At 47.5% G+C, this 18908-nt stretch overlaps 6 protein-coding genes across 6 annotated transcripts; 2 read left to right on the forward strand and 4 right to left on the reverse strand.

The window, feature by feature from the left end:
• Positions 1–3623: 3623 nt before the first annotated feature.
• On the forward strand, positions 3624–5212 carry F5Y00DRAFT_33179 (Rho2 GTPase). The gene is made up of 5 exons (XM_048013493.1): positions 3624–3786; positions 4006–4084; positions 4163–4168; positions 4244–4435; positions 4526–5212. Exons 1-5 carry the CDS (start codon positions 3752–3754, stop codon positions 4814–4816), a joined length of 603 nt encoding a protein of 200 aa, XP_047866486.1. The 5' UTR covers positions 3624–3751; the 3' UTR covers positions 4817–5212.
• Positions 5213–5951: 739 nt separating this feature from the next.
• F5Y00DRAFT_33214 (uncharacterized protein) lies at positions 5952–7139 on the reverse strand. The gene is made up of 2 exons (XM_048013494.1): positions 6266–7139; positions 5952–6194 (listed from the first exon to the last, which is right to left on the reverse strand). Exons 1-2 carry the CDS (start codon positions 6712–6714, stop codon positions 5996–5998), a joined length of 648 nt encoding a protein of 215 aa, XP_047866487.1. The 5' UTR covers positions 6715–7139; the 3' UTR covers positions 5952–5995.
• Positions 7140–8402: 1263 nt separating this feature from the next.
• F5Y00DRAFT_260432 (uncharacterized protein) lies at positions 8403–9949 on the reverse strand (the record flags this gene model as incomplete). The annotated part of the gene is made up of 3 exons (XM_048011013.1): positions 8403–8661; positions 9015–9146; positions 9939–9949. The coding sequence occupies 3 exons, from the start codon at positions 9947–9949 to the stop codon at positions 8403–8405; spliced, it is 402 nt and encodes a 133-aa protein (XP_047866488.1).
• Positions 9950–11571: 1622 nt separating this feature from the next.
• On the forward strand, positions 11572–13518 carry F5Y00DRAFT_232662 (uncharacterized protein). Its single transcript, XM_048007194.1, has 4 exons — positions 11572–11661; positions 11972–12017; positions 12074–13136; positions 13186–13518. The coding sequence occupies exons 1-4, from the start codon at positions 11598–11600 to the stop codon at positions 13375–13377; spliced, it is 1365 nt and encodes a 454-aa protein (XP_047866489.1). The 5' UTR covers positions 11572–11597; the 3' UTR covers positions 13378–13518.
• A 175-nt stretch (positions 13519–13693) lies between these two features.
• F5Y00DRAFT_232665 (uncharacterized protein) lies at positions 13694–15478 on the reverse strand. The gene has a single exon (XM_048007195.1). The coding sequence runs from the start codon at positions 15132–15134 to the stop codon at positions 13851–13853; it is 1284 nt and encodes a 427-aa protein (XP_047866490.1). The 5' UTR covers positions 15135–15478; the 3' UTR covers positions 13694–13850.
• Positions 15479–15599: 121 nt separating this feature from the next.
• F5Y00DRAFT_33285 (MFS general substrate transporter) lies at positions 15600–17581 on the reverse strand. The gene is made up of 3 exons (XM_048013495.1): positions 17266–17581; positions 16410–17206; positions 15600–16343 (listed from the first exon to the last, which is right to left on the reverse strand). The coding sequence occupies exons 1-3, from the start codon at positions 17445–17447 to the stop codon at positions 15847–15849; spliced, it is 1476 nt and encodes a 491-aa protein (XP_047866491.1). The 5' UTR covers positions 17448–17581; the 3' UTR covers positions 15600–15846.
• Between the last annotated feature and the right edge of the window lie 1327 nt (positions 17582–18908).

Raw genomic sequence — 18908 nt, forward strand, 5'->3', positions numbered from 1 at the left:
TTCATCTTCTTGAGCACCGCGTCTTTCTCGACCTTGACCAAGGATTTTCGCTCCTCCTCTCCTAAACCCAGCCAGAACTGTTTGATACGCTCTCGCTCTTGCTCGTTTGAAGTGTTCCATATCTTCTCTTTAGATATGCCCGAGGGACTATTACTAGCGGCCTCCTCCATCGTGCCCTTCTTCTTTTTTTTCTTGGACTTCTTAGAAGGCTTGTGCGCCGAACCATTGGCAGATTCGGGGTGTTCGTCGTCACTTTCGGTTTCATCACCCCAGTCCTCGCCATTGTGCGTGTGGTTGTGGGAGGGAGGGATTTTGCTCGGTATGGTATTCCGGGAATAGTGCGCGTCTTTTCTCTGCGACTCTGTTCCGATAGGTAAAGGCACGCTACTCGTAGATGCGGGGCTGGGGAGCCCATTTGCTACGGCCTCTGCTTGTTCAGCTGCAGCCTTCGCGGCGGCCTTCGCTCGGCGCTTTTGCTTCTTGCGATTTACCGGCTGCGCAGGAGGCATGTCTGCAGCTGCCGGGGTGTTGGTCGGAGCACCGCCTCTGGAGGATGAGGTTGTCGTAGGCGACGGCTGGGGTGGAGGAGTAGAAGCCGAAGACTTGGGGACGGATATATACTTGGTTCCATCCTTGTTCGTATATTTCGCTGTAGCCTTGGGAGTCGGAGGCTGAGGGCCCTGCGCGGCCGACTGTCGATTGTTGTTTTTGCCAGGCATTCTCAAGGGAGGTTATGACGCGAAAGCGAGGGGGGAGTCATGTGCGATCTACTCCTAGGAGACAATCCGAGTTAAACAACTCGCTGACAAGCGTTACGTATTAGTAGATGCAGATTTAACGGTATCACCTAAGTTAAAAGGATGATTAGCTGCAGGATAAGTCGGTATTATGATCGATTTGGCGAAGGTGAATCTTTAATGAATCGTGGTTGTGCCCCTCTCGAGCATGCAAATTGGCAACTGTCCGAACCGGAAATAGGTGCTGCAATCTACGAGATAGTGGGTTTTGTATCTAACCTTGGCGCCGTAAATATGCTAAAGAGTGCAACGCCGACAGGCCCGTCGGAGTGGTGGCTGATCACCAGGGAGAATTACGTTCGGTGGTCAGAGATGTTGTTGTTGTTGCAGTCGGCCGTGATTTTTAAGATGTTGGCGTTTCTTGCGTCTGGCTTTTCGATGCAAAAGACGTCGAAATCTCAGGTAGGCAGGTACTATGTACAATGTACAATCTCGAAAAGTAGCTTAGGTTAGGTACTTTGGCTTGTGGTACCTTCACGCCTGCACGCTTATTGGATCGGTTCTTCCAAAACTATGCTAAAACCTTACATGTAGGTACATAACCGCTTAGGTAAGGTCATCTTAAGTAAGGCCTCCCCTAAAAGTTACCACAGCCTCATCTCCATCAGCCCCAGTTTTGCCGGTCGGCAAGCCGGGGAATAAGGTACTACGCAGTCACATGATCTTAAGTAACCCCTCCAGGGTTTTAGAAGCTGAGGCAGCCCAAAATTCCCAGCAATAAGGTACGCCAATACAGTACCCTGATGGCTAAAGCTGTAAGTCGTCATTAGTTCCCTGAGCACAACCCCTTAAGACCCCTTGACCCGGCTAATCGAGGTGCCAGTTCTACATACATATCTCTCAACATTCAACATTTTATTTAGTTTTATCAACTTTAACTTTCCTAGATAATCTTATCTATCACTCACGGGACAACTAGTTAATATTATAGTTATTCCTAAAATAATCATGAAGTTCATCAAATAGACTTATATCAATGGCCTACTATTTCAAGAAACACAACTGCTAATTGCAATGTGGATTTTATGACGCGTAAAAAATATCGGAATGCGGGTTGCCCAAGGCATTCCTCACGTCTATGACCATGTGCTGCGTGAAAGGAGTTGCATCTTAGCGTCCCCCAAACAAATTTCATGGTTTCAGTTATTCCCCACGCCTTTGCAACGGGAAACATGTGTTAGGTATCTTGCTGGCACCTGGTTTGTATTGTACAATATGTATTGGCCAACACTGACAATGCCAATAACAATCAATACCAACATCAACATGACTTGTCCTACATCATGATGACTACCCAACCTAGGTAGTCAATTAATAAGAAAGGTCTTACTTACATGTAGCCAATGGCGTCAGGCCGATGTTATGTTCGACCTCTTCACCATCATGATCGCCTCAAGATAATCAAGTGTGGTCGGACACGGTCATGATAGCAACTTACCTATCCGTGGGTTCAAGTGGGATTAAGAGGGGAGTATGCAGCAGAGACATGCACCATTCCAATTTTTTACGCTGAGACCTGCAGCCGTTGGGCGATCTTAGTCGGGTCAGTGCGACGAAGTGGGAGCGGTCAGCTTGACAGGCTAGCTCGATTTGATTCCTCGACGTTGACGAATCGAGAGCTTGAGATTCTCCTGTCTATTTTACAATAGGCTATCAGATACTGAATAATTCCCAGCGAAGCCAAGTGAATGGACAAGGAAGAACCACTTTGCATATTATTGGGTTCCACTCCAGTCACCAATTCATCAAACATGCTTCGCAACAAGCAGCAAGTAACAACGTATATCGTTAACTGGTCGAATGGCAACGAAGTAGCATCGCAAGTTTAAGATATATTCTTAGAAGTCACTGGCTCCTTCACGATATGGCTGTCCAGCAGCCAAAGTCACTGACCAGTTGTTAAAGTCGGCATCCATCATCCCATGTCGAGTTATGCCGGACCAATTGCGCTGGGAAAATCGATTCTGTTCACAACAACCCCCTTGTTGACTAACTGATGCTGTGGCACGGCCTGGGCAATTTGTTTGATCTACTATGTTAGGTAGCCAGGTCCTTGTAACGTAGCGTTTTCTCGGGGTTTAAGCATGGCTACAGCTGAGTGGCGGCATCTCGCAGCTTTACATCAGCTTAGCATGTCGTGTAGAAGTCATGGTGAATAATAATGGTAGTGAATGATTCTTGAGGCCGGCTTTTCATCTATACATACGACGACGGAATTCTGTATATAAATTGAACTGGAGTCCCCCCTTGTCTTGCCCACGCTAACAGTAAGGCTCTTAGAGCTGCCATATTAGTCTAACACAGCTGGACATATTCGCGACAAGTTAAGGCCTGGTATCGAACCTGACCAATTGCATCACTCTATTTTTGAAGCTGAATTTCCAAGTTACAGGGGAGGGATTAGCACCGACAGGGACTAAGGAACTCCAGGGAATCCTTTAACGGAAGGCTTTAAATTCGACCGCGAAACCCGGCTCTGGTGTGCAGGCCTCTCGTATTCGATCAATTTTTTCTAACCCAAACATACTTAAATCTTTATGATAACACAGAAGGGCAGTAAAAGAGTAGAAATCGAAGAAACGAGATAATATCTCCATTGGGAAATCTGGAAACATCACATCCAGTATCATCAACGATTGATTCGTTATTAGTGCCCGACCCGGAGACCCGTTGGTTATCCCTATTCAAAAGTAATAACTAACTTGAACAAACTCACGTCAACACTTTGTCACCGTAGGCCTTATATCTGCGCTTACATATTCCAATTCCAACCCGCCACGAGGTGACGACCCCCCAAGCCGGGGATAAACAAGAAATAGACTTTCCAAGTCCACGCGTCCGTCCAAAAAAAGCACAAACGAATCTAGAAGTTTAAGTTTATTCCGACGACGAAGACAGACGAGACGAACCATTAGGCCCCCTTGGGATTGGTGCACTTCACTTCGCGTCAAGCAATGGCGAGTTCAACTCCGCAGAATGTTATTCGCAGGTATGCTTCACTTCATCTTGGCTGTCGATCCCTTTTCGGTTATCTTCGAAAGACAACCATCACGCGCATCCCCACGACGTCACCCCTTTTTCGAGCCTTTCATCGTTCTAGCCAGGCCTGCCGAACTACGACTTCTTTTTATCTATAGCCCTTCGCATTCGACTACGCTACTATCACGTTTTACTACAAGAATTAACACAATACTAATAAGATCGCTAGGAAACTAGTCATTATTGGCGATGGAGCTTGCGGCAAGACCTCTTTACTGAGCGTCTTCACGCTCGGATACTTCCCAACCGTAGGTTTTCCCTTCCCCTGATTTCCTCGTCTGATTTCCGCGCTTCCGAACGAACATTTGCTAACAGATCACATATAGCACTACGTAAGCAGACATCACCACGAACCCTACCATAAGCCTACCTGGCCGAACGGACTAACGATTCTTGCGCCCCCTTAGATTCCGACCGTATTTGAGAACTACGTAACAGATTGCAGAGTCGACGGCAAGTCGGTACAATTAGCATTATGGGATACGGCGGGTCAGGAAGACTACGAGCGACTGCGACCCCTCGCATACTCGAAGGCGCATGTGCTACTAATAGGGTTCTCGATCGAGTCGCCTGATTCTCTTGACAACGTGAAGCACAAGGTCGGACAACCCCCCGCTTCTACTCAACTCCCGTTCCACACTACGAGCAACAAGAGACAACAGAAACAATCCTGGCTAACAGCGAAATAGTGGGTAGAAGAAGCGACAGAACGATGCCCCGGCGTCCCTATCATCTTAGTAGGACTAAAGAAGGATCTACGAGACGACCCAGTAGCGATCGAGGAGATGCGCAAGAAGAGCCTAAAATTCGTGACGGAGCGACAGGGCGAGCAAGCCGCGCAGGAAATCGGCGCGCGCAAGTACCTCGAGTGCTCGAGTCTGAGCGGGGAGGGCGTCGACGACGTGTTTGAGGCCGCCACCCGCGCCGCTCTCCTCACCTTCGAAAAAGGCGAAGGCGGCGGATGCTGCGTTATATTATAAGATGGCGCAGCGCGGTACGGCACGGCACGGCACGGCATGGCACGGCATGGCACGGTACGAACTCGACGCGACTTGTAGAACGGGCCACGGGAATCGACGCACGAAACACGAGTAGGAAACGTCCCCGGGGAACAGATTTAAACCAAAAATGGGTGTTCACTTTAGTGGAGTTTGGCTTAGGCGGAATTGAATATTCCGACGTACTATTTTTCCTTTCGTTTTGCTTTTGTTGGAATATTACAAGAGGAGGCCGAGAAGGAGAAAGAAGAGCTGATGAGTCGGAGATAGAGGCGCTCGGATTATGCGTGCCGGAGGAAGCAATTGGGGATTGGGATTCACAACAGCCAGCAATCTACCTCGAACGAGACGAGCTCTCGTCAGGGCCTCCAGACTACGTACTCATCACCACGACCAATCTATCTAAACCCACCCCCATCTAGGTGTTTATCGAAATGTCTAAGGAGATCTACTACTTCCGCTGCGAAATCTTCACCACCCTCGCTCACCCGCAGACGAACCCACGATGACAGACTACGCCTGTATCTAGGTTGGAAACAGACTGAAAATGAATGAACTGATTAGTGAAGCCGATCCTGGAAATCCCCAACGTTCTCTATCGCGAGAAGAGAAAATAGCTATTGTTAATAAGGAGAAGCATTGAATCAGAGCATTAATTTCACATGGATAATAGTTCGCCTCTAACGTAAAGTGAAGCATAGGATTTCGGCGAAGCGTCCCCAACAGTTTCAAAGTAGATTTGATATTTACTTGCTTTTCCTCACTCCTTTTCCATGCCTTCTTACCGAGGGTCGGGCCAAGAGGATCAAGCAAACATTCATTTAAAAAAAAATATTACATATACACATCTACCTACCTCCCCAACTAGGCATGTCCATGACTGCGGTTACTGTAAGCGCTGCATCTGCATCTGCATCAAAGTACATGATCGAACGATCCAATTAATTGCATCTTCCCACGTCTCTACACGCCAAGGTAAAAGTGGCGATCGGATGAGAGGGACAAAAACAGCGCACGCAGACGTGCCCGAAGCTTACGCAGCAGATATGCAGCTAATAGTTCATTGGATATGACGGTTCCTAGTCCACGTACTGTCGGAGACGATTCTATGTTACACGTATTCTAGACCGGGAATTCGGATGCGGGCCGGATGAGGACTCCTCACCGGGTCCAGCCGTGGTTCCAAGGCTCGCGAGCCGGTGTTTCCGTCTGTGGTCTCGCATACTCGATCGGGATGCTGTTGTGTCCGTATACACCTTTCTTTTCCATAGCCACACGATACAAGTATCCCTCGTCCCGCGTGCCAGGTCCACTTGTCTTGCGCAATTCCTCGCAGGCATTATGCATCGATTGATACATCCTACGTATCCGATTAGTAAACGTATCGCCACAACACAGTATTAAGGAAAAGGTATGCGAGGTCAGACGTACCGCTCCAGCTCATGCGCCTCCCTGTCCCGCTCCTTGCGCTGGTACAATAACCAAGCGCGATGAATAGTCCAGTGACGCAGCGCACGATTTCGCGCAAATCTCAGAGGGGCGGGAACAGCACGGGGCATTGAAGCTTTCAGGTTCATGATTCTGGGGTCAGGACCCTCACCCTTCCCTCCTTTGCGCTTCTTCCTACCAGAGCCTTTACCACCAGAACCTTTCGCACTAGCACCTTTTGCACTGGCACCTTTTCCACCACCGACTCTCGCATTCTGAGGAGTTGTTGTATGTATCTGCCGAGAAACGGGTGTGGAGAAGAAAGGCGATGAACATGCTGCTACAGCCGTCGCGGCAGCAGTCCGACTGGAGGACGGGCCATGGAAGAGACTAGAGAGAGGGGTAGTCGATGGGAGCCTCGTGAAGAGGCCGCGGAAGGTAGGTGTAAACATCGTGCTTAAGCCTGCGTATCAGGTATACTTATAATCGTCGTTATGTCGTCCCCTCGTCCAAACCTGTGGTCTGTAATAACGGCTTGTCGTCGCTACTTCTCGCTTCGTCGGTTGCCCGTTTCTGCCGCAACCCAAAGCCGCGAATAACTAGCTGATAGCTCGAGCGCAACCTTCAGCCTAATCCTCGATATCTCGTTTGCCCTCGACCAGTTTTGATTCTACTCCTCACGGCTGTTTTCGTTCCTAGGACTTCGGTTCTCCTCCAACGCTATAGCCTTCTTATTCCTCGCCAAATACGTGCTCCTCGTATTTCTACGCCAAAGCTTCCCAATGTCTCCGGGGATAATCGGGTCAAGAATAGCTCTTGGTGGGTTGCTTCAATTGATCAATTGCAAGAAAAAAGAATAATGTGGATCAACGATTTTCCAAGCTACTGGATGGCGCTAAGTGGGGGCCCCTGTACAGATGGTTAGGTGAACTTTAACCTAGGTACCTGCAGAGCACGCAAATTTACGTATTTATATGTATACAGGAGATGTGGATATATCCAGCATGTCACGTGGATTCTTATTTGTAAAAAGGGGGCTTATGATACACTTGGATATATTCATGCCTAAGCAATGCTGTCTCACAAACATAGCCCTATCCTTGTGACAATTATGAATTTGTTTAAGTCCCTTTTCATATATATGTGCCAGTACTATTTAATTTATACCCAGATGTAAGTCTATTGTTATGATTAAATTGTTAATGTCTAGTGGGCGAATCGTTTATCTAAAGTAGCTCATACTTCATTATCAGTAATCCGTAACGCAATTATAGTGTGTGAGGTGACTCATAAGCAAGAAGTAGGTCTGTGTTTCGGTCTGCTAGAGACATCTTGTAGTGCTACTAGTCTAAATTTAATCTTACACTCTTACACATCTTACAAATTTAGTTTGCCAACACCCCTTCCCCAAAATTGTTTTTTTCAAGACGTCCTCGTCTTCTCTTCCTGCTTCGTTGCTCGGTCTCCTGTTCTTCGTTTTCGTCTTCTGATGAGTAGTTTACCAACATGTTTTGAGCGCTATTTAGGATGGATACTTGTTGGTTTAGAGTCAACTTCGGCGAGTGTTCGGGAGGTGACTTGGATGTAGATTAGAATCTTACTCGGTGGAGTGATGGTTTTTGTAGTTGTGATCCTTTTTGTGATAAAGCTGATGGCGTCTGTGGTGTTGATGTTTTCTGTGGTGCTGATGTTTTCTGTGGAAGTGATGATTTATGTTGGTCTGTTATTTCCGAGCCGGGGCGTTGGCGGAAGCAACTGCTGCCGCTGATACGGCGTAGGCGTAGGCGTCGCCATTAAGATTACCGTTACTATTAAGAGCGTTATTATCGTTGATGTTTTGTGTAGAGGTAATAATTTATGTTGGTTTGTTATTTCCGAGTCGGGGCGTGGGATAGCCTGTAGTTGGGCCAAAATACCCGCTGGCTGTGCGGGAGCAGCAGCGGCAGCGACGGTGGAAGCAACCGCTGCCGCTGATAGGGTGTAGGCGTGGCCATTAGGATCACCGTCACCATCAATTTTATGATAAAGCTGACGGCGTTTATGGTGTTAATATTTTTTATGGAAGTAATAATTTATATTAGTTTATTATTTCCGAGCCGAGGCGTTAGATAATCTGTAGTCGGGTTAAGATATCCGTTGGCTATGCGAGGGCGGCGGGTGCGGGAGCGGCAGCGGCAGCGGCAGCGGCCGGGGGCATGGCTATGCCAGCCGGTACCAGCAGCACCATTAGTGCTACCAGAGCAGGACCAACGACCGCCACATGGCCAGCAGCGGCAACAGCTGGGCCCATGGGGGCCATAGGTGCCGGGGCGGCGACGGAAGCAACCGCTGCCGCTGATACGGCGTAGGCGTGGCCATTAAGACCACCATCATCTTCCACATCTTCCCACGCGCTGTCGCTACCGGAATCACCGGAGTCAGGGGAGGCGATCCTTATACCCCTTTACTGGGCGTCGAATAGCCCCCCTTGACTCGGCGTGTACTGTCGGCTCTCTGTAAATCTAAGATTAGCAAAAAATACCGAAGAGGGCAATTTACCTAATGTTAGGATGTAGGGGGTTGAATGCCAATTGACGGTGTTGAAGAACGTACCTTATTAGATTAGGTTATATTGTTATGCTTAGAAGGGAGGGTTGCCTCTATAGCCCTTATGTCTCTTAGTATTGATAAATGTTAATTTCAAAGGTGTGGAAAGAATAAATACCTTGTTTAACTTCTGCTGCTGGGTTGTACATAGAGTTGGCAATCGGACAGGATTGTCAACACCTTTGTAGCATCAAACCAAAGTCCGGGTTCGGCGTAGGCATGGCCATTAAGACCACCGTCACCACCAAGATCGTCATCATCGTCGGGATCTTCTATACCTTCCCATGTGCTGTCGCTACTGGAATTATTGGTGTTAGGGGAAATAATTAGGGCTTGGTAATAGTCTTGGGGGGTTGGTGATGTATTGGTCGTCCTCCTTAAATGTTTCTTGCCATTTTGCTGTTATGTTTTAGGCATTCATTGGGTCGTATTATGTTAAAATAAGTATTCTAAGTTTAGGATAAGAGAGGGTTGAATATGAATTATGTTAACAGTTAAGGATGGTGGAAAGAGGAAAGAGGAAAGAAAAAGGATTCTCGGAAAAGAGGCCGTGTTTATATAGATATTTTTGGAAAACTTTTTGCCTGACGCTAAGTTGGCGGTGAGCCAGGAGCCGAAGTTATGTCTGGCAGTTGCTACATAAAGGAAGCTGCGTACCTGCCTACCTAAGTTAGATATTTCGGTGACAGTTGTGTGCCTTCCGGCACGGCAGGAGCGGTAAGTCTAGTGTAGGGAAGCTACGAAGCAACTAAAAGTATCGTACACTTGTCGCACTTGCCGTATTATTGTTACCTGCCGTCCTAAGGGACACTTCACTATTGGTGCCTTTCCTGATGTTGATGTCTGCCAAAATTTCTAGTATTTTGGCACCTTCCTTTTTTTTGTCTGTTTCCAGGCAAATAAAAGGGATACTGCGTCCATGTAAGGTACTATGTCTTAGCAGGTGCCAGTGGTTAACCAAACCGAAAACTCATTTCGAAGCCGCAGATATGTGCATCAAATCAACGCCTCTATGCCAATTACTTTATTTCGTTGTTATCTCAGTACTTTAGCTATCACTGCATAAGATCTCCGCCTGAAGGATTTTTACCGAGCAGCCATTGTTCATAAGGGACTTAGGTTACTATTGATAACAGGAATTACGTACACCTTAGCCTCCTCCTTTTAATACTCTCTCAGAATGGTATCCCAAGAAGAAGCCGAATGCTTCAACAGGACACTCTTACAAATAATATCCCATGAAAGGGACTAGAAGCTCCTTGAAGAACTGAAAGAAATTCCGAAGAGAATCACCAAGACCGGCGGCGCTAATGCAGGACACTACTTGATCATTATAATAGAAGTATTCAAGGTGCTAGCTAAGCACGTTCCTAAATTAAGGGGTTGTATTCTTCCGCAAAATATTCAAGCACACCTGTTACCAGAAGATGCGATTAAGCCCGAAACTGTAGAGCAACTGAAAGACTACTTGCTCAATGGAGCTCAATATACAAAAGCGTCGGGATACAAAGAAGCGCCTCCAATCCCACCCAAGAAGGATAGCCAGCCTAGGCTTGAGATGACAGATGTCGGTGGAGGCGCTATTTATCGCTGCAACGCCTCTGAGAACGAAGCTATAGAAATGTTAATCAGACATTTCCTGGCTCTGAAAAATCCACCTGCGACGCCTCCTCGACCAGATCTACGCACAAGGGCAGTTCGTCCTTCCAAAGGCTCCTCCTCCCAAAGCCCAAAGAAAACTCCCCCACCCGGTCCACGCCAGTCACCTAAGGGTCAGGAGAAGATGTCACAGGAGCAAAGTATAAAAGAACCTTAGATGTGTGCAATGGCATATGGCTTGGAAGACTTCCATATTGAAAGACCCTACAAGAGATAGCGATCAGCTTTAAGCGCTTGTGTTTGTATGTTCATAGTAGGTTATAATACACTGAATAAGGGCCGTTGAGGACAGTGTAAAGGCTTCGAATATGTCTTAAGTCAGTAATAGCGGATAGTTAAATCAATATGCTCTTTGTCACGCTACCCATGCTTGCTCTTGGTTAACAGATGATCATTGGGCTCCCGTCTTCGGATTGTATTTCAACTCATTAATAAAGTTTAACTATAACACCATAAGACCCTCACCAGATAACCTCATAAGTCGCATAGTGTTGAGATGCTTGTTGGAAATACTGGAGTTTACTTAGATCTAGTTATATGAAGCTTAATACCCCTTAGATATGGTAACATTATCTTTCTCGGGTTACAAGCTTGCCTACGCTGAGAGTAAATCATGGCAAGAGAGTTCAGGACCCTTTTGGTGTTATCCTGGTAGCAACTTTGTCTCGTAGTTAATTTTTGGTTATTTCTCGAGGACTCCAGGCAAGCCCCTATTCTGTTAATCTGGTATCATGTAATCATTCCTATCTGTTCCCAAAGACCTAACATGATAACATTTCGGAATCGTATCCTCGTATCTTCCTAGTATTAATCGGACAAAGCATTATGATGCTTTACACAAGTACTAACCTAGGCGCCATACAAGGTTGACGTTCCCCTGAGATGTCTTAACCCTCTAATTGAATATCTTATATTACTATAAGAGATATTACATACATTATAGTGATATTCAAGGATCCAGCTCTAAATCAGATCTACCGAGGTTCATCCGAATATGTATTCCGTAAGCAAGTACCTAAACATATGTCGTTTCATAGCGGCCTCTTATTGTGACGTAGGACTTGGGTTCCTTCGCCCCAAGATACCAAACATGGATCAATCAATGCAACGAAATTCCTCAACAGGGCATACGAGGAATAAATCAGGAGCGAGGCGTAAGTAAACCTTCGCCTATATATGTCTCTCTAATTCCGAATCAAAATTGTATAATTCCTAGAAATAATGCGCTTGGAGATCGCCAAGAATGATAGGCTATTATCGCACCTACGATTCCTCTCGTAAAGGGGGGAGGTAGCAACATTGAGTGACTGCAAGTGCCGTCCATCCTACCATCCTATAGGAATACCTTAACCCCACGCTACTACATTGATGCTCCCTTCTATCATCATCATGGTTGTCTATCTCTTCAATAGCAATAGCTATATAAAGCTAAGATGTCCTTTGCTAACATCTTTCAATCCATAGCTTCTCGCCCCAGATCGTCAACCAAGGGGCCCCTCGATACGGATGAGTAAGCATCGGTGATCATTAACAGTTACATGATATCTGCTTACACCGAGACCCTAGAGCTCCCGTAGCGTCTCCTATCCCGTCCCAGGCCAGCCGTTTCAGTAACAGCCAACAGGCTAGCCCGCGAAGTCTCTCCCGGGGGTTTTCTCCGGCCTCTAGATCTCCGGCCCCGTCTATCGCGCCCGTGACATCCAAGGACTTCTCGTTCCTTCTAAGACCCGAGATCTACCACCAGCTCTCACCCTTGTCCATCCCAGCCCCCTTCCGCCATCCGTCTAGACAGCCCGCGCCGGAAACACCCATCCCAGAACTCCTTAACAACGGGCACTTCCGCGCGGCCGCCATCGCTGCCGTTCAAGCCCTGACGAGCAGCCCCGTCTCCGCCGTCGCCGCAGCCGCGCATCCGCCCGTCAATCCCACCGACCACGCGCGCATCTTCGAGCTGCTGTACACGCGGCTAGCGTGTCTATGCCTCATCGACGCCACGTCGTTTGCCGCTCAGGAATCCAAGGCCCTCGAGGACCTTAACTCGGCCTTCTACCTGGATCCCCTGTCGGGCGCTCACCTGGTGCCCTGGGAGCTGCGCATCCTCGGCGTGCGCCTCCAGGCCATTGGTTTTGGCGATCCCCGGCGTGCTGTCATGAGTTACTATGAATTAGCGAGGGAGGCGCGTATGCAAATTGCTAAGGCGGGAAAGGCGCATGATCATTCCGCTTCCGAGCTTTGGAAGCATCGGCTCGCAGAACTTGGGGTCAAGGTCGCGGGCGCGTTGATCGAGATGGATGATTTGGCCGGCGCGGCGGAGCATCTTGCTACGCTGGGAGATGGAAACCAACACTTTAAGGCTGGTGCCGATGGGCGGCTGGCTATGAGCCAGGCTTTATTGTGGCTGCACTTGGGTGATGTTGAAGCAGCGCGGCGATGTGTAAGAGACGGCAAGGGTGGGGAGATGGGAGAGCGTGTTGTAGATGCGCTGGCTGATATGGCGGACGGTGAGTATAAGGCTGCGCTAGAGAAGTGGCGAGTATTGAAGGATACAATGGAGGAGAACGACGTGCACGACGAGATGGTCGGGGTTAATCTTGCTGTGTGCCAGCTTTACACGGGAAATATGACAGAGGTAAGTTCCTAATCGATGCAGAGGTGTTTCGGTGCTAATAATTACTTAGGCAAGGGATACCTTGGAAGGGCTGGTGGATGCGGGTTCGACATCTCACACATTGCTATTCAATCTGACTACGATGTACGAGCTCTGTACCGACAGACATAAGAACCTCAAGCTCAGACTCGCGGAGCGGGTTGCTTCCAAGCAGCCTACACCGCTAGGATGGGAGAAGACAAACCCGGATTTTAAGTTATAGGATAGGTACCTACGCATGCTCTAATTAAGTCGGGTAAGCTGCTATGTTTTCGGGGGGGGGTGGGTTGTCGGTTTACATACATTTAAACATGATAAGTAGGTAGACTACGGAATAATTAATCAATACTCTATGCTGTACCTACCTGGTTGGGCTGTTCCGTGCCGAGAATAATTTCTAAGGCTTTCCTGATATGTACGGTTAGAGATAGGTCTTGTAATGTAATAGGCTAAGACGTATACAATACGGCACGTCCCCGATCCTCTGAATATTTACGCACTCGTATAGATACCTACATCTTTCTGTACCTAGATACCTAAGCTAAGTTACCTCTCACACCCTTGTGAGATGTTTGTGTCGGCCTAGAGTAACTAGACGTACTTTGTCCGACCATAAGCTAGTTTCTAATATGTTACACTCTCCAACACCCTTCTTCTTCCTCGCCACGTTACTTTATCCAGGCTTTCCCAGACCTCTTAAGACGTACCCTTAGCTCCCTGTTCTGCAAGTCGCTCGGTGTTCTTTCTCTGGCTTTCCTCCCAAGCAGCTTCACCAACTCGTCTCCAGTTATCTACGACGAATTTCCTAACAAGATCCTCGTTGTAAAACCCATCATGGTCGCGGAGCGGCGATGGCGGGCGTATGCCTAGACTATAGTCATCTTGCATGATGATTTTCTTTAGAGAGCTAGCTGCCAGGCTACGCAAGTGTCTCTTGTTATTCTCCTCTTCACCTTCTTGCCACTCCGGTATGGAGGCCTTGATAACTCCCCGCCAAAGCGTCTGTCGCTGCTGCTCTTTGCGCCATTCCAGGAGTCGGTTTCTATAGACTTCTCGCGTACCAGGGAACTGCTCGAAAGCATCTTCACGTACCGTGTCCCGGGTTGCAATGGGCGTGGTAAATCGTCCTGCTTTGCGACATGCGGGAATGAACTCGTCATACCACCCCCGATAAGCCGCGCGCCCCGGCATACGGCGGCGCTCGTTAGACTTCAACTTGTTCTTGTCGTGGTCACCCCCGTCGGCCTTCGTCGCGCTATCATCTTGCTCGGGCCGCACCCAGAACAGTCGGCATGTAGCCACATACTCCATAAACTCCTCCTTCGATGCGAACGGCCGCTCCCATTGGGCACTATCATACTTAAGGCCCAAAAAACTGAGGATTTCAATAGGCTCGCTAGTGAGGAAAACTTTAGATTGTTTTTTATTCAGACTTTCGATTTCGGGAATGCGTATGTGTAAGCCGATCTCGTCACCTGTGAGGCCGTACGGGCGGATGGTGCTTCCGAGGATATTCCAAAAATCGCTGTGGGCCCACTTGAATAACATCCATTGCAGGTGCTCGACGGAGTTGCATAGATGGAGATCGATTTGGATGTAGCGAGGCCCATCGCAACTCGTTCCCTCCTGGGCTAAATCATTCGGCCACGGGATAGCCAAGGTAATAGCTTTTGGCTGCTCTCTGATAGAACGTTCGGCGCCGAGAAGGGATGCCGCAGCATCTAAGGGATCGTAAGTCGGCGGCGAGAGTGAGGTGCCGCAAGCTCTAGAAGACGGAAACGTAGCATGCTTTTCTAATGCTACTAATAGATCGATATCCCCGTGGTCCTCTTTTGCAGGGCCTTCAATAGGAGAGGCGACTACGAAGAAGAGCTCTCGGAGCTTGGCATGGCATGTACTGAGAACATGTCGATATACTCCAGGAGGCATCCGTGGAGTGGAAAGTGGATTGCTTCCAGATGAAAATGCAGAGCCGCCCATGATGATAGGTATCTTGATAGTCGTGAAGAACTTGGTATTGGGGAAGTAAATGTCCAGTCGTATTGATGCGAGTATAACTCGAGAATAGGAGTTTTATGAGGAGAAGGAGCAAATTGATATCAGGAGGGGGTGGCTAAGTTGGAATACCTCAACCTTAGATTCATGGTTGGAATGGTTGTGGTAGAAGTCGCTGTAGAAGGAACGGTTGTGAGTATGGTTTAAATAGTAATAGCAATGAGGTAAGTGAATAACGACTACCTGGTTTTTAGAGATTTGCGAAATAGACAAATGAGTTGTATGTGAGTCGCAAACAGCACACATTGTTTACTTCCTACATGTTGAGATGAACGATGTCATGAACGCACGGACCATCATTATACAGATGATTTATGATTTATCAGTTGCGACTGGACAATTATGATATGGCATTTAACCCAGGGCCTTCATCTTTATAAAATCATCTCATAGCTTCATTAGATATTCATTAGATATTACTTTCGTCCCAATAAAGTTACTTATTGGTGATTGACACATAGGAGCCAAAGTCTCTATAGTCACTTCGATGACTCAAAGGCGTGACTCAAAGTAGGCTATGTTGCAACAGTTTGACATAGCTTTTTGAAAATCTAGTCTAGTCTAGCACACTAGATGAATTGCCAATACCAATATTGAAGTTGGGGTAGCCTCCTCGTATATACCAAGACAGGATAGCTCATTCGTCTCTAGTATACTTAGAGCCCTGTCGCCATTTAGATCCATACCTCAGAACCAATACTGGGATCGGCGCGAGAAGGAAACTTCCTGCTCCTAGAATTGACAAGCCAATCCCATACCCAAACCTATCAACGAGAGGCGCAGCAGCTAATGGAAGAAATGTGCCTGCTAAGCACCTTGTGACAATCACCGCAGTCATAGCAGAGGCGGCGTACAACCCAAAAGCGTCTACAACATACGCATAGAGCGGAAGGAATCCCAGCATGAGAGTAACGCCCATGATTGCAACTGAGAAGAGTAGCAGTATAAGTGGAGCGTGCAATTGCGCACTCCATCCATACCACGCGGCAACTAAAGGTAGGGTAAACCCTCCGACAATGACTAAGGGCAAACGGTATTCCGGTTGACCAACCCCCTTATGAGAGTCACGGAGTTTGATGTAGATCCTGTCTAGAGTTTGATTGCATAGTACCACGCTTAAAGCTGACCCAATACCTACACGTATGTTAGCATAGCGTACTTTTGACAAGAGAGATACTTCTACATAGGGATAAAACTTACTGAAGCTGATGAGTGCGGATCCAGCACCCGCAGGCGACAAACCGTATATGGTCCCAAGGATATCCGGAAGAGTAGTGACCAAGATGTAAAAGTACGTGAATGTAATAGAGCCAAACAACGATAGCATCTGCAAGACGCCCGAGCCCGCCAGCACCGTAAAGGGGCGGATGATTGCACCCCACAATTTATCGGATCTTGAGCCATCGTCCGCGTCAAACACAGTTCGTAACGCTGCGTTACCAGTTTCAAGCCGGAGTCTCGCTGCCTTTCGTCTTAAAATGGCAACTTTATATGTTTCACGGAAACACGTAAGAAACACTACTTCGCACGTAGCAGCCAGTATCACGCACATCCACATTGTGCTCCGCCAACCCATGGTTTCAGCGATAGCCCCGCTGATAGCAGGCCCGACCGCTCCGCCGATTAGCGGTGCAAGCTGGATCAAGCTCATGGCCGAGCCTCTTTGCTCTGAAATAAAGATATCGCCAACGATAGCGGGATTTAGCACATTCGATGCTACGGCGAGACCCGTCAGAGTCCTCGCAGCAATGAACAGCGTCGTGCTCTGAGATAACGCTGCCAGAACCGTCGCTGTAATGAACAGGACGTTGGCAACGTTCATGACAGGGTACCGGCCGAAGACTTCTGATAACGGTGCGATAAGCAAGGGCCCAGCAGCTTCACCAAGCTCCCAAATCGTTACCAGCAACACGCTAGCAGATTTGCTAGAGTGGCCATGGTCAAGATCATCCACTATACGCGTCGCGACAGGCACGACGGATATACATGTAAATGTTCTGCCGCGACAGTCAGTTTTCTGAGAGGTTTAGTAGGCAAATTACCTAGTTATACGCACACTGTGAAGGCCATCAAAGCCAAAAGAGCCACAATCGCCCATTTGTATGCCTGTGGCCATTCAAGGGGATTTTCCTCATCTCCATCGGGATTAAAGTCCACGATATCCTTGATCGATGCTTGATCTGGCCTCTCGTTAAACACCAGATGCGCATCCTGCAGTAAAGGCTGAGTTTCGTCCATAGTGAATCCCGCTCTTAACAGCCAGTCGTGGTAGTCTGTGAGAGTTCAAGTTGCGAAAAAGGGGAGGTTGAGAAAAATGCAATATACCTAATGAGTCTTGGTGAGCGACGGGCCGTTCCGTAAAATAGTCGGCCTGTCGGCGGAATATTTGGCTGTATTATACATGTTATATCCACTACGCGCCCTTTTGGTTGACGACATTAGACAAGGTCGATTGCGAAAGTGGAGAAAATGCATGTATCCGTCTTGCCAATGGTGCGTAACGCATCTATCGTGAACCGGGAGCCGAAAGACAGTAGGTAATTTCATTTATTGATTTTAATTTCGATACTCTGTCCGCCGTTAATGTCTTAAAACATCACTGGGTCCCTAACGTAGGTCAGTGAGGTTAATAGAATTATTTGGGCTAAACGCCACGGCAACAGGGTCCCCCGAAGCTTTGAACATGATTTTGGCTTTCAACTTGCGGTCCCATCTTCTCTTTGAAACCCTTCTAAGAGTATGGTATGATAAAAATACGTTTATAATCCTATTTATATAGTTAGGTACTATTGGGGCCATTAATATAGAAAAAAACGTACAACTTACGCAAGACCACCCCATGAAATCATAGTCCACCAGTAATAGTTAGAGTCTAGCCCACGACGAGTGATACACAAACTTAACTGTAGCATCATGCCCGAGGAGAGAGAAGCTACAGATATATCAAGGCATGTGTGTGTGATCAAACTGATCTCAGGTGAAGTTCCGCAATCTATATCGATTACTTGCATCAGTGCCCAGAATAGCTCACCGCCGGCCTAACATTGGTTAATCTTTAGCCCTATACGTAGGTAAGTTTATATCAGACGTACAGATGCGAGGCTATAGTCGAGATCTGGATAATACAACTTGGAAGATAGAAAGAAGACCAATAGCAAAAGTAATAGGCGAGCGAGTCTTAAGGACCTATCACTAATGCTGTATTGACATTGGATATTAACCATTTCTGATATATTAGGATTCGGATCCGAAAGTATTTGGGGTCTGTGATCTCAAGTGCTAAAGGAATGGCTTCGGCATTACATATCCTACGGTTCCTTGATAGATATATGCCAGGACCTGGAGTCGCACATAGTAACACTTCGGGAATAGGCTTGCCACCAACGGGATAATTGGCTACCTACCGAATTACAAGCAAGTATCGGTACCGAAACGTAGATCGGTCGGTTGCCTATCTAAAACACCTCTGTCTTAAAACAGGGGACGATTCCTCCCGGTGAACTAGTGGACGCCACATATATAAAAGCCCTCGGGGTAAGACATTCTATTTTTATCTGAGTACTCGTACAACAGCACCGTCTAGCTATTCTAGTTTTCTGCGATGACATAGGAGGCGTACTATGTATTCCTATTTCTTATCTTCCGTTTCTATCTACACGAGGATGTTCGTATAAGGTATAGGTATATCAAAGAAGCTCC

Source organism: Daldinia vernicosa (assembly GCF_022497035.1).
Source record: "Daldinia vernicosa strain CBS 139.73 unplaced genomic scaffold F5Y00scaffold_14, whole genome shotgun sequence".
In the NCBI taxonomy this organism is placed as follows: Eukaryota; Fungi; Ascomycota; class Sordariomycetes; order Xylariales; family Hypoxylaceae; genus Daldinia; species Daldinia vernicosa.

Coding starts and splice junctions, on each gene's coding strand:
- F5Y00DRAFT_33285 (XM_048013495.1), bottom strand. CDS start 17,447: ATGGACGAAACTCAGCCTTTACTGCAGGATGCGCATCTGGTGTTTAAC. Junction 17,207..17,265: donor GCTTTGATGGCCTTCACAGT/GTGCGTATAACT, acceptor CTGTCGCGGCAG/AACATTTACATGTATATCCG. Junction 16,344..16,409: donor ATCCGCACTCATCAGCTTCA/GTAAGTTTTATC, acceptor ACATACGTGTAG/GTATTGGGTCAGCTTTAAGC.
- F5Y00DRAFT_33214 (XM_048013494.1), bottom strand. CDS start 6,714: ATGTTTACACCTACCTTCCGCGGCCTCTTCACGAGGCTCCCATCGACT. Junction 6,195..6,265: donor GAGGCGCATGAGCTGGAGCG/GTACGTCTGACC, acceptor TCGGATACGTAG/GATGTATCAATCGATGCATA.
- F5Y00DRAFT_232662 (XM_048007194.1), top strand. CDS start 11,598: ATGGATCAATCAATGCAACGAAATTCCTCAACAGGGCATACGAGGAAT. Junction 11,662..11,971: donor GAATAAATCAGGAGCGAGGC/GTAAGTAAACCT, acceptor TTCAATCCATAG/CTTCTCGCCCCAGATCGTCA. Junction 13,137..13,185: donor ACACGGGAAATATGACAGAG/GTAAGTTCCTAA, acceptor ATAATTACTTAG/GCAAGGGATACCTTGGAAGG.
- F5Y00DRAFT_232665 (XM_048007195.1), bottom strand. CDS start 15,134: ATGGGCGGCTCTGCATTTTCATCTGGAAGCAATCCACTTTCCACTCCA.
- F5Y00DRAFT_33179 (XM_048013493.1), top strand. CDS start 3,752: ATGGCGAGTTCAACTCCGCAGAATGTTATTCGCAG. Junction 3,787..4,005: donor CCGCAGAATGTTATTCGCAG/GTATGCTTCACT, acceptor TAAGATCGCTAG/GAAACTAGTCATTATTGGCG. Junction 4,436..4,525: donor TTGACAACGTGAAGCACAAG/GTCGGACAACCC, acceptor ACAGCGAAATAG/TGGGTAGAAGAAGCGACAGA.